At 35.7% G+C, this 12,487-nt stretch overlaps 1 protein-coding gene across 4 annotated transcripts in view; it reads right to left on the bottom strand.

Moving 5' to 3' along the window:
- The window catches only part of ITPR2 (inositol 1,4,5-trisphosphate receptor type 2), a 417,532-nt gene that overhangs the window by 330,386 nt on the left and 74,659 nt on the right, over window positions 1-12,487 (bottom strand). For all 4 annotated transcript variants that reach the window (XM_073223365.1, XM_073223364.1, XM_073223362.1 and 1 more), the window contains exons 4-8: window positions 11,555-11,641; window positions 9,998-10,156; window positions 1,829-1,927; window positions 1,460-1,543; window positions 1,027-1,173 (exon numbers count right to left, since the gene is read on the bottom strand). In XM_073223365.1, coding sequence (XP_073079466.1) covers window positions 1,027-1,173; window positions 1,460-1,543; window positions 1,829-1,927; window positions 9,998-10,156; window positions 11,555-11,641 — 576 coding nt within the window. The remainder of the gene's footprint in view (window positions 1-1,026; window positions 1,174-1,459; window positions 1,544-1,828; window positions 1,928-9,997; window positions 10,157-11,554; window positions 11,642-12,487) is intronic.

Here is a 12,487-nt window from a genome sequence, read left to right as displayed (position 1 = left end):
TGTTTCACTTATGGTTATTTCCCTCTTGTTTTAATTATGTACAAATAAGCCTGTTCTGTGATTACCTCTCCCAACATTAGATATTACTTAAGGGCCTCTGCTTTTTCATTTTCCTGTACTAGGAAAGAAAGTCTTCTGAAATGTGTCTTCCGCCACTTCCTTCAAATCTTAATGTATCCATCAAAGAAAAGTATAAATATTATATCTTCTGGAGTTGGTCATTTGCATGGTGAAATAAATACTATTTTATTGTAAGTCATTTTCCATTTATTTCTTCCTTATTTTAAAATTTGGGTTTTATTAATTTTAAGTCATGAGAATATGTAAATAATATGACCTGAATTTCATTTTAGGATATTAATGGAAGTGTCACAAAATGTATGCTATAAAATGGTAGTGATGGGTTTTAAATGGTTGAGAACCACTGCCACAGGCCTGGATATCCATTAAATCAAGATGGAACCTACCAGATTTTGGCTTGTTCGTAGGTGATTATGTATATCTTGTCTTCTCCACTGTCTAGAAAGGTTCTATAAAGAAAAGTCCATGCCTTATATTTTCCTAACTACTCTACTATATTGGCACCTGTAAGAAATACTTTTTAAAGACTAAATGAATTCTTAATAGTAAGTCTCCTCATTCCAACAGAAATGACGCCCTCAGAGAAAAAAAAAATGTTCTCTGTCAGAACTGAGAAGTTCTGTTACCCGTCTTTGAACGGTCATCCTACTCCTCCTTCACCCCAGTGCTATTTGAGGCACATGCCTTTAGTTGGATCTGTCTTCACAACATTTCACACTGGATTTTTAAAAAGCAAAATGGCAGAGAGAGAAAGAGAGAAGACAGCTAAAGGAGGTCGTAACATTTCAAATCTGTCATAGAAATGAAGGGACAGAAGCTAGTTTACAAAAATTATTGTTCTGTGGGTCTATCTTAAACAATGCTTCTAACCATAAAATAATCAGCCTAGTGAATCTTGCATTTTTGATATAAATATTTATAAAAAGCCAAAAAGTATTTACACACCTCTATTTCCCAGAGTGCTTTAGAACTAGTAGCAGAAGTGGCTGATTGACGCAAGGTTGTACGAAGGAAAATATGTTGTTTTTTCTCATACTCGTCACATGTCAGAAACTTCTCTTGTTCCGCATGAAACAGTCTAACAACATCACCCTAGAAAAACAGGTCAAGAAAACTATTTCCAAGAGAAATCTGAATAAGCAGGCAAAGAAGCAGATGTTCTTTCTAGTTTTGATATACTAGGCCCTTCTGTTAGCTGCTTGGCTTTTAATTATTATTGATACATCTCAAAATATAGGAAGGAAACTCAGTAAAACACTCACAGTGAGTTTACAGTCACATTCTAAACTATGAACGCCAATGAACAGGCAAGCTTTGCATCTAGAAGTTCAGTAAGACTACTTTCTTCCAGCAAATGTTCCATGTAGCACATACTTACTCCTTTTAGTACATCCTCTCGATAGGAACTATATTTCATGAATAAAGTGATTTTCCAGCTAGTGTTGCAGTTAACAGCATTCACCTATTAATGAAGAAACATGAAGTTATAAAGGTCACAGATTCCATTTTATACCAGAAATTATTACTGCAACTAGTAAGAAGAGAAAAAGATAACTTTGGACAAAGAGGTATGTACCCCAATACAAACATCTTTATCAAAAATAGAAATAGCTACTTTATATGACCCATAGAATATTAATTACCAAAACTGGGATTCTGCTCATGAAAACAATGAAAAAAACTATATGGATTTTTTTTTTCCTCTGGAAACAATCAATACATTCCTTTCCTTTCCTCCTGAACTTACCTCTTTACACCCTGGATTATCAAGAAGCTCTATGTTGCTGGCATGTAGAGGCTGTCCTGCATTCACGGGCATCAAAACAACTTTATCACCTACAACAATCTAGGAATCAGAAATGAGTTGAAATTGAGAGACTGCATGGATCTTTGATAGTATGTTTGAAGCCAAAAACTAATTGCAAAGAAGTCCTCATTATTGACCTAAACCTGACCTGTTTATTTTCCATAGAAATTTTAGTTCAATTCTTTTACTCTTTGAGGTAAAATATATTCTGATAAACGATCATATAATCATATACCATAGTACTTATCCATCTGGATTTATAAAGCTAGTGTAGATCCTTTTCTTGTTAGTTTCCCATTTCAGTTAGAGTTTTCTTAATATAAATAAATAGGTCATTATACCTCCACACAAGGTCTCAGGCAATGAACACAGCAGATAATAGAGAGTGAATGCATCTACCACAATAAACCAATCTGCCTAAATATTAGAAACACTTGAAGTCCAAGTAGAAAATATTATACGTTTGTATTACCTCTGGAATAAAAACAAGTCTCCAAATTTGATCTTTCCCATAATCTCAGAAATTTATTAAATATTAATCCCATCTGGGTTTAGGAAATGCAGAATTGTATAACAATTTATAGAAACAGGCTTACTGTATGAGCATGGGGCCCTGGCTCGCTTTTATACTAAATATCCAAAATTAATATTGCTCCTTAAACCTGGTGCTCATTTTTAAATAAGAAAAAAATTAATTCAATATGAGAACAGTGCTCTAGATAATTAAGTCTAAGTTGATTTTTTATTTATGTTATCACTAACAATGTCAAATTTATCTTCAAGAATTTATATTCATAACTCAAACTGTAGGGAAATGAAGTTATGCTTTCTTGATGATATCAATGAACAGTTTAATTTTACTGTTATTAAATTTACTTCTTTTGCTAAATTCCATTAGAGGACTTACTATGATAGTATCTACACTCATTTGTAGAATTGCTCACCATCTCAGAAATGGAAACAACTATCTTCTCTGCATATTTCTTATCAACTAAATATTAAAGTAGATTAGTTTGACAGATAACTGAAAAACAAATTAGGACTTAGACAATAAGAATAAATGAACCTTCTCCCTGTATCTTAATCTAAACAAAGACTTTAAAAAGCATAATTTCATATCTTCAATACAAATTAACTCTTTATGGTTTATATACAGGAGTCTACATGCATCTATAGTGTTGTCACCAACCATATCTGGAGATTCAAATATGACAGAGAAACCTCAAGTTCACTATTCTATCAAAGGAAGATTGTTCTTTGGTTTGCAGAAATAGCTTCTATTGTTTGCAGGACTGGTCTGTATTCTTTAACTTGCCTTTCAAGTCCATAATCAGTTGGATGCTGTGACTCACAAAGACCCTTTATAGAAGCTCTCTAAGTGCAGATAAGGAAAGATCATTAAGAAGCAGTGTTAGGTGAGAGGATGATAAAGCAGAGCTGGGCTATGTTTCTGTAAAAAAAGGAAGGGAGGGAGTAAGAAAATATGTATGCATAAGAAACCTCTCCAGTGGTTAAGTGTCAAAGAGGGGATGGGAATTGGAGAGAGAAAAAGAGAGGATAGGAGATAGACTTTTCAAGATATATCTTACATTGTTTTCTCTCTTTGAACCATGAATCAGTATTTTTTAAGTAAATATAAACAAAAACATATAAGTCAACATGACATAAACATATTTCAGCATCCCTCCTAAAACAATAACACTTGTTAATGCACATGATTCAAGGCAGCTCCAAGTGTCAAAGCCATGTTAAAATCTGAGCAGTCCTCCCAAATTCCCAGAAAAATACAACCTTCCAAGACTGAACTAGGAAGAAACAGAAAATCTGAACAGACCCATTACCAGCAACAAAATTAAACTGGTAATCAAAAAATTACCAACAAACAATAGTCCAGAACCATATGGCTTCACAGCTGACTTCTACCAAACATTTAAAGAAGAGCTAATACCCATCCTCCAAAAAGTATTCCAAAAAGCAGAGGAGGAGGGAATACTTCCAAACTCATCCTATGAAGCCAGCATCAGTCTAATACCAAAACCAGACCAAGATACTATAAAAAAAGAAAAGTTTAGACAGATAGCCCTGATAAATATAGTTGCAAAAATTCTCAACAAAATAATGACAAACCAAATCTAAAAATACAATGAAAAGATGACCCATCATGACCAAGTGGGATTTATTCCAGAGAGGCAAGGATAGTGCAATATTCATGAATCAATGTCATACACCACATTAACAAATAGGACAAAAACCACATGATCATCTCCATAGATGCTGAAAAAGCATTTGACAAAATTCAGTATCTATTCCTGATAAAAACTCTCAACAAAATGAGTATACAGGGTACATACTTCAACATAATAAAGGTCATACATGACAAACCCACAGCTAATATCATACTCAATGGCAAAAAGCTGAAAGCTTTTCCTCTGAGATCAGGAATAAGACCAGGATGCCCACTCTCCCCACTTTTATTCAACATAGTACTGGAGGTCCCAGCCATAGCAATCACACAACACAAAGAGATAAAAGGCCTCCAATTGGTAAGGAAGAAGTAAAACTGTCATTATTTACAGATGACATATTATACATAGAAAACCCTAAAGACTCCACCAAAATATCATTAGAACTAATGACTGTATTCAGCAAAGTTGCAGGGTACGAAATCAATACACAGAAGTCTGTTGCATTCCTATATACTAACAACAAACTAGCAGAAAGAGAAATCAGGAAAACAATTCCATTTATAATTGCATCAAAAAGAATGAAATACCTAGGAATAAACCTAACCAAGGGAGTGACAGACCTATATTAAAAAAAACTGTAAGACAATCATGAGAAAAACTGAAGACACCAATAAATGGAAATCTATCCCATGTTCATGGGTAGGAAGAATTAATATAGTCAAAATGGCCATTCTGCCCAAAGCAATTTACAGATTCAATGTAATCCTTATCAAAATGCCAATGGCATTTTTCAATGAACTAGAGCAAATAATCCTAAAATTCATATGGAACCACAAAAGACTACAAGTAGCCAAAACAATCCTGACAAAGAAGAACAAAAATGGGGGGATTACACTCTCTGATTTCAAGATATGCTATAAGCTACAATGATCAAAAGAGTATGGTACTGGCACAAGAACAGACCCATAGATCAATGGAACAGAATAGAGCCCAGATATAAACCCATGCATCAGAGGTCAATTGATATACGATAAAGGAGCCACAAATATATTAACAGGGAAAAGACAGCCTCTTCAATAACTGGTGTTTGGAAATGGACAGTTAAATGCAAGAGAATGAAATGGGATTACTAACTCCATACACAAAAGTAAATTCAAAATGGATCAAAGACCTAAACGTAACACATGAAAACATAAAACTCTTAGAAGAAAACACAGGCAAAAGTCTCTTGAACATAAGTATGACCAATTTTTTTCCTGGACACATCTCCTCAGGCAAGGGAAACAAAAAACGAGCAAGTGGGACTACATCAAACTAAAAAGTTTCTGTACAGTAAAGGACACCATCAGCAGAACAAAAAGGCAACCTATAGTATGGGAGAATATATTCATAAACGATTCATCCAATAAGGATTTAACATCTAAAATACATAAAGAAGTCATATGTCTCAACACCAAAAAAAAAACAAATAACCTGGTTTTTAAAAATTGGCAGAGGACCTGAACAGATATTTTTCCAAAGAAGAAATACAAATGGCCAACAGACACATGAAAAGATGCTCCACATCACTAACCATCAGGGAAATGCAAATCAAAACCAAAATGAGTTATCATCTCACACCATTTAGAATGGCCACTACCTAAAAGACAAGAAATAACAAGTGCTGGCGAGGATGTGGAGAATGGAAACCCTCCTACACTGTTGGTGGGATGTAAATTGGTACAGCTGGTATGGAAAGCACTATGGAGGTTCCTCGAAAATATAAAAATAGAAATACCATATGACCCAGTAATTTCACCTCTAGAAATTTACCTGAAGAAAACAAAATCCCTGATTTGAAAAGATATATACACCCCTATGTTTATTGCTGCATTATTTACAATAGCCAAGATATGAAAGCAACCAAAGTACCAAGTATCCATCAATAGATGAATGGATAAATATGTGATACATACACAGTGGAATATTATTTGGCCATAAAAAGGAAAGAAATCCCACCATTTGTGACAACATGGATGGACCTAGAGGGTATTATGCTCAGTGAAATAAGGCAGTAGAGAAACACAAATACCATATGATTTCACTTATTTGTGGAATATAAAAACAAACAAACAATGAACAAAATAGCAATAGACTCATAGACACTGAGAAGTGACTGGTGGTGACTATGGGGCGGGGGTTTGGGGAGGGCGAGAGGGGAAGGATATAAAAGGGCACAAAAAAACCTCAATCATAAATTGGTCACAGGGATGGTAGTAGAGCACAGAGAACATAGCCAGTGGTTCTGTCACATCTTCCTAAGTTGACAGATAGTAACTGTGCTGGTGGGGGTGAGGATTTAGTAATAAGGGGAACTGTTGAACCACTGTGTTGTATACTTGAAACCAATACAAGCTTGGATACCAACTTTACTTTAATTTTAAAAAAAAAAGTCTAAGTAATCCTCTGTACTACCAATCCTGGGACTTGATACCACATCCTGCCAGTGCTACATCTGGGCTTCAAATTTCCTAAGGAAATTGGACTTGTTTTACTATGTCATTTTATCTTCACCACATAAGCATTAGCCAGTAAGTTGCTAAATATAAGGACATATTTTAGCTACATCCTTCCAACTAAAAGAGTGCTTTTGGTTGCACCTATACCCACTGTTGAGTCTTACTATTTCACTAAGGTTGTCTGTAAGCTTTGGATCAGTCCATATGTTACATTTACTTCAGAACAACACTCAGAAAGTCTTCTATATCTTTAAGAGACCAGCCATAGAGCCAAAATGTTCCAAACTCCAAGGGGCTGTAAGAACAGTATTCATGAGGAGAATCTAACATTGATTTACTAATTTCCAGGTCCTTAGTCTTGTCCTTAACAATGGCTACATTGACTAATCAAGCAGTATAAAACTTGCAAATGGAATGGACAAGATGCCAATCAAAAGGAAGAGGATAGTAAGAAAAAGAAAGAAAAAGGATAGTAAGAGGTAATGGGAAGAATACAAAAGTGTGTAAAAACAGTCGCTATTCTCAGGGAATTCACATGTAATGAGATTACTTGGGAAGGAGAGAACTTGGTAATATTTTCAGAGGAGCGCATCACAGGGCCCAGTGCAAGGAAGGAGTCAAATGTCTTCTCAGAAGCTGTATTTTTAATACAGAACTTGAGGCTGAAATCATTTTCTGCCACATTTTAAAACACTCCAATCCCAAAAGCACCTCTATTGAGACTATGTAACAGCCATGTAAGATTCAAGCTGGGATTTTACTGAAAACGAAGAGCAATATAATGCCGCTGGCAGCTACTCTTCTGAAGTGGCACCTGGTGCGGTAGAAACAACACTGCAGGAGAAGCTGAAACACCAGGGACCTAGTCCCACCTTCACAAGAACTCCAAGGGGTATAGGTTTTGCAAAACAGCAAATGCTACTTGCTACTTGCGGGGACTCTTTTGCTAAGATTTGAATTTTTCTCTTGACTGAAAGAATATCTGGCCTTTTATCCCTCTTAAAATCTACCATTAAAGAACTGATGTCTTCTTACATCCAAGTTGAAAATGAAGAATTAACTCTTCAATCCTGGGAAAACAAATGAAAATGAAATATTTATGCACTCCACTCAAAGCTGTCCCCAGTGACTTTCTAACTGTTCACTAACAAGCAAGGGTTTCCCTCCAGCTGAAAGATGAGGAATCCATGGATCTATTTTTCCTCCAAAATGACTAACCACCCCACAAATCTATAACACATAGGACAAAGAAATGCTCTTAAATGGGGGGAAAATTTTGATTTTTGAAGATAAGAGCATTTTTCTCCCCAGATTTTATCAGCCTCTTTCTTACATTTCATTTTAGTCACTGAATATCTTGTTGGATACTCAAAACCTAAATCACAACTTAATTATTTGCTAAACAGTAAAATATCATTTTAAAAGTCCTTTGAACCTGTCAATCTCCTTTTCTTGGCTTAATATGCTTTTAAAGAAAATCAGTAGTAAACAAACCACTTGTTATGCAGTGATAGGATCTCCAATTGCGATAGTTTGAATGAAGTGATATCATCTTCAATAAAATACAGTAGGCTTGTACTAAGGAAAATGCTGCCTATTCTTAGGAAAGAAAATGACTAGTTCGACACTATTATTTATGCAGCAAATACAGGGCCATGGGTGCGTTTATGCTTTCACAGCAACCTTAATCACATACAAAAGCTACACTGTGGCGAGCAAAAACAGTGAGCTGTTTCAGCAAAAAGCAATGTGGAAGGTTGTTTTAGCCATGCTTTATGGAGCACATCTACAAATGGAGGATTTCTGTATCACACTTAACAATTACATTGTCCACTTCAACCAAGATGGAGTATTCGGGTGGCCGGGGTTTCTTTCTCCCTTCCCTCCTCCACTACAACTAATTATTTTAAATAGTTCATTACAATCACCTCTCAGTTGATCCCATAAAAGCATTTGGGACAGGGAGAGACATAGATAGAATAAATAAATAAACAGATAGAATGAATTAATACAGTCCACAGCCAATCTAAATGCCCCAATTTATCCAATCATTTCATCAAATTCCTTCAGAGCTTAAGTTCAGGTTTCATTTGTTTCGATGTTTAATTTTCACTGACCATTGTACAGACAGGACGCTACTCAGTGGGCGGCCAGAGAGGGGACCAAACATACAAAAAAGGGCATCAAGACACAAATTGTTCATAAACTGCATAAGCAGTTCCTGAATATTTGAGAGGAGATTGTAATTTACTCACTGAAATTAAAATACATATCATGCTCACAACATACATCACTTGATGCCAACAGAAAAAAAAGCAGGAACTTATTTTTCTAAGGACTCTTAACACAAGACTGAAAGAGCATTCCATTCCTGCATGCCATGCTTCTCCCACACCTTACCCAAGGAGGACAGCACCCGTTAATCTAGTGACCAAATTAAACCATGAAGCTTGCAGCCTGTGGAATTGAATTTGTACTTCAAAATTCATTGGAAAAATAGATTCACTACAAGAAAGGACAGTTCTAAGACAAGAAATATCCAAAACATATTTAAAATGCAATCTGAGAATTGATTGAGAAAACTGTCAGAATGATTATACTTCCATATTGCTTTGAATTTATAATGTTAGTTTTTTAAACTCTCAACTATTTTTCTTAATCAACTGACCCAACATCAGTCAACTAGTCTATATACGAAAGTTACTCAATGTTCAGTGTCAATCAGCATTTCTTGAGCAGTTCCCATGTGCACAGATTGTCACCGGCTACTTTATTTACTACACACAAAAATGTCTAAGTACTGATGTTATTCAAACATTATATAATTTTTATTTTCCCTACTCTACAAAGTAGCAGAAAATAATTTAGCAACTACTAAGATTCACATGGTACAATATGCATGTATTCCATAACTTATTTTACATATCTGTCATCAATGAGCAGGTGCCAATCGTTGGCTCATCACACTGTATAAATCTATTGAGATGTGTAATGTATAGACTGTAAACAGCTTACCATAGAGCCAGTAAATGAAATACTGTCCTGATTCATTGTGTTACTCTATTAAATTCAAAGGGGCAGACAACATTTTCTAAGCACAGTTCTTTTCCCTGAGAGCCATGCCCCCTCCTGATTAGGTGGGAAGCAAATGCTGCCTCTCTCTTAAAAGGCTCACCCAGTGTTAAGGTTACATCAGTTCTTTCACACGAATGCCACCCAAATGACTTTAATCTGAACTATACCTTTTCATGAATCCTAAACACAAGTGTACTACAAAAACTTTGAATCTATTAAAGATATTAACACAATGTGTTGAAGATTACAAACTGTATTTCCTTTCTTTGTACTTTCTGGATTCTCTCATTTATTAAGAATCATTGTCTTTGAGAATACACTGTTTCTCTCTTAATTCCATATTTACATACATTGTCACCCTCACTTCTCAGCTTCCAGAAGGGATGAATATAAAACCAAGACCCCTCATTTCCTGCAGCGTCCAGGGACACACGCATGGCATTCTTCTCCAGTAAAGCGGGTAATCTCTTGTTGACAGTCAGATACTTGTTGCTTTTTATATGCAGGAGCTGCAAGGAAAAGACATGGATTACTGCCTCTACTCCTGGATCCCCTCTGTTAATAACATATATATGCTTATACATATACCATGTGCCGACATAACACGGACTGGGTAGAGATTAAACAAAGGAGATATTTTCAGACAACATGCCCACCACCTTTCCAAGGTGGCTTTCTCTGGGTTTCTGCTTACCTCCATCCCCAATTATGCTTCATAATGAAGTGGGCACATGAGTAATCAAAAATTTGGTGAAGAGAAATGATTTATGGAGGACTGCCCAAAGGACATGCAGCCCGCCCTTGACACACGTATCAATCACACAGTCTATCATTAGATTAAGTCATCCATTTGGGGAGTTGCTGACCCAGGACTTCTCATCTTGTCCCAGTAGAGTAAAGCTTTGACTGTCCTGAGCTCTGCCATGTTGCCACTGTCCAGTAACAAAATAGCATGGATATTATTTTTTAAAACAGCTCTGTGAAACACCTCATGGTAGTATTTACTGTAAGGAAGTTGTCAAAGCTGTTGTTCACTGTATTCAACAGTGTCCTCTTCATGAGAGCTTGCTGAGAAATACTCCTTTGGTCCTCTTCCTGGAGATGTTGGTACTTCTAGGCCTCTGACTTAGTTCTACGCTGTGGACCTCCTGTGCGTCTGATGGACTAGATTACGCTTCCCTGACAGCTAAGTGAGCAAACAAAGAGGCTTCAAGCCAAAATTTACCAGACTTTACAACATGGTTTTATAAACACGCCTTACCCCTGACTTCACCTTACTCGTTCAACCATTATTTTCCCTTTAACCCACTCACCTTATTTATTTCTGTTTTACCTTGTTATGTGGTATGTATTTTTGCAAATGCCTTACATTCTTTTTGGGAAAAATATTAAAACAAATAACAAGTAAAAAGCTAAAAGATCTAAGCGAAGCACAGGAAAGGAATGCGACTGAGATAAATCAGCGTGCGTCCTAATTGAAATACAAGACCTTCTCATAACAACTCGAGGATGATTTCCATCTAAAAGTACAATTTGAGAACTCTCCTCTCTCTACAAAATGAAAAGATAAAACTTCCTATGTTACACGTTAGTCCCATTAACTCTAAAAGGACTATTTTATCACAGATGCTTAGAAATTCTGTTTCCCATTTTCTTCTTTTGATGTAACAACCTGTGCTTGTGCGTACATCTAGGCTAGCTCACTTCTTCATGCCTATACAACCAGACTTACTCCCAAACGTTTAGAATAGGGTGCTGAATACCAACTGAAAATATCACAATATCTATAATTCCCACCAAAAAACAAGTTATTGTATCTCAAAATCTCAATGCAGTTTGGCATTCCTACCAAATGCAAATTACCCATCAAATATTCACCTCTTTTAAGAGAAAGGAAAGAGACTTACTTGTATAACATTACTGTATTTCACAATTTCTCCCAACAGTTTCTTATTCTCTGATTCATTTTGTTTTTGTTCCAGTTCTGCAGCATGCTATAAAATGATTGCCAAATATTTAGTGTGGAAACATAGAAACAGAGTACAATAATCTATCAGTCAACTCCTAACTTGATATAATAATTGAGAAACAAGTAATTCCTAACTTCAACAATAATTGAGGAAGAGATAAGTCCTTTAGGAACAAAGAATACAACCATGAAAAAAACAGGCTGGCTGCTTTATTCTTGGTGCTGATTTATTGGGGACGGGGGCATGGAGGGAGGCACTAAGTAAATAAACAATTATAATATAGTGTGATAATTTTCTCAATTTAATGCTGAAATGTGGCCAAAAGTAACTTGGGATATGTTTATGTTGGAAAGAGAAGTACTAGCGACTTTGGGCTTATATTATTATTTCAGAAGGAATACTGCTAGAGAACCCGAACAGGAGAGCAGGTGAATTTCAAAAGTCTCAAAATACAATTTTATTTCTGAAATTAACAGGAATTTTTAATATCAAAATTTAAGCTCGATCATATTTATACTCAGCACAAACCAGAAACAAGAGACTTTCCTTTGTTTCAACAGTGTTTCAGGAAAAAAATTAGGTACTATGCCAAGCAAAATATAACTGGATTTGGTATTAATACAAGGATTCTGAATCGGTTTCCACTTGGATGTGAATCTTTGAATTAACCTGACACACCCTAAAAAACAGCACCAGGAATGTAGTACCTATATGCCAGGAAATCAGTAGTCACACCCTACAACGTAAAAAGGTCTCTTTATTTTCAGTAAGTTGCTAGATGTATTCTAAATCTCTCTGTATCAAATGAAATCAGAGGGCTACAAAACAGACACTTTGTTATTGCTGTTCTTGGTCTAGCCTAAGGGGACA

The sequence above is a fragment of the Manis javanica genome, chromosome 15 (genome assembly GCF_040802235.1).
Source record: "Manis javanica isolate MJ-LG chromosome 15, MJ_LKY, whole genome shotgun sequence".
Lineage (NCBI taxonomy): Eukaryota > Metazoa > Chordata > Mammalia > Pholidota > Manidae > Manis > Manis javanica.
This window is presented reverse-complemented; position numbering and strand designations above follow the sequence as displayed.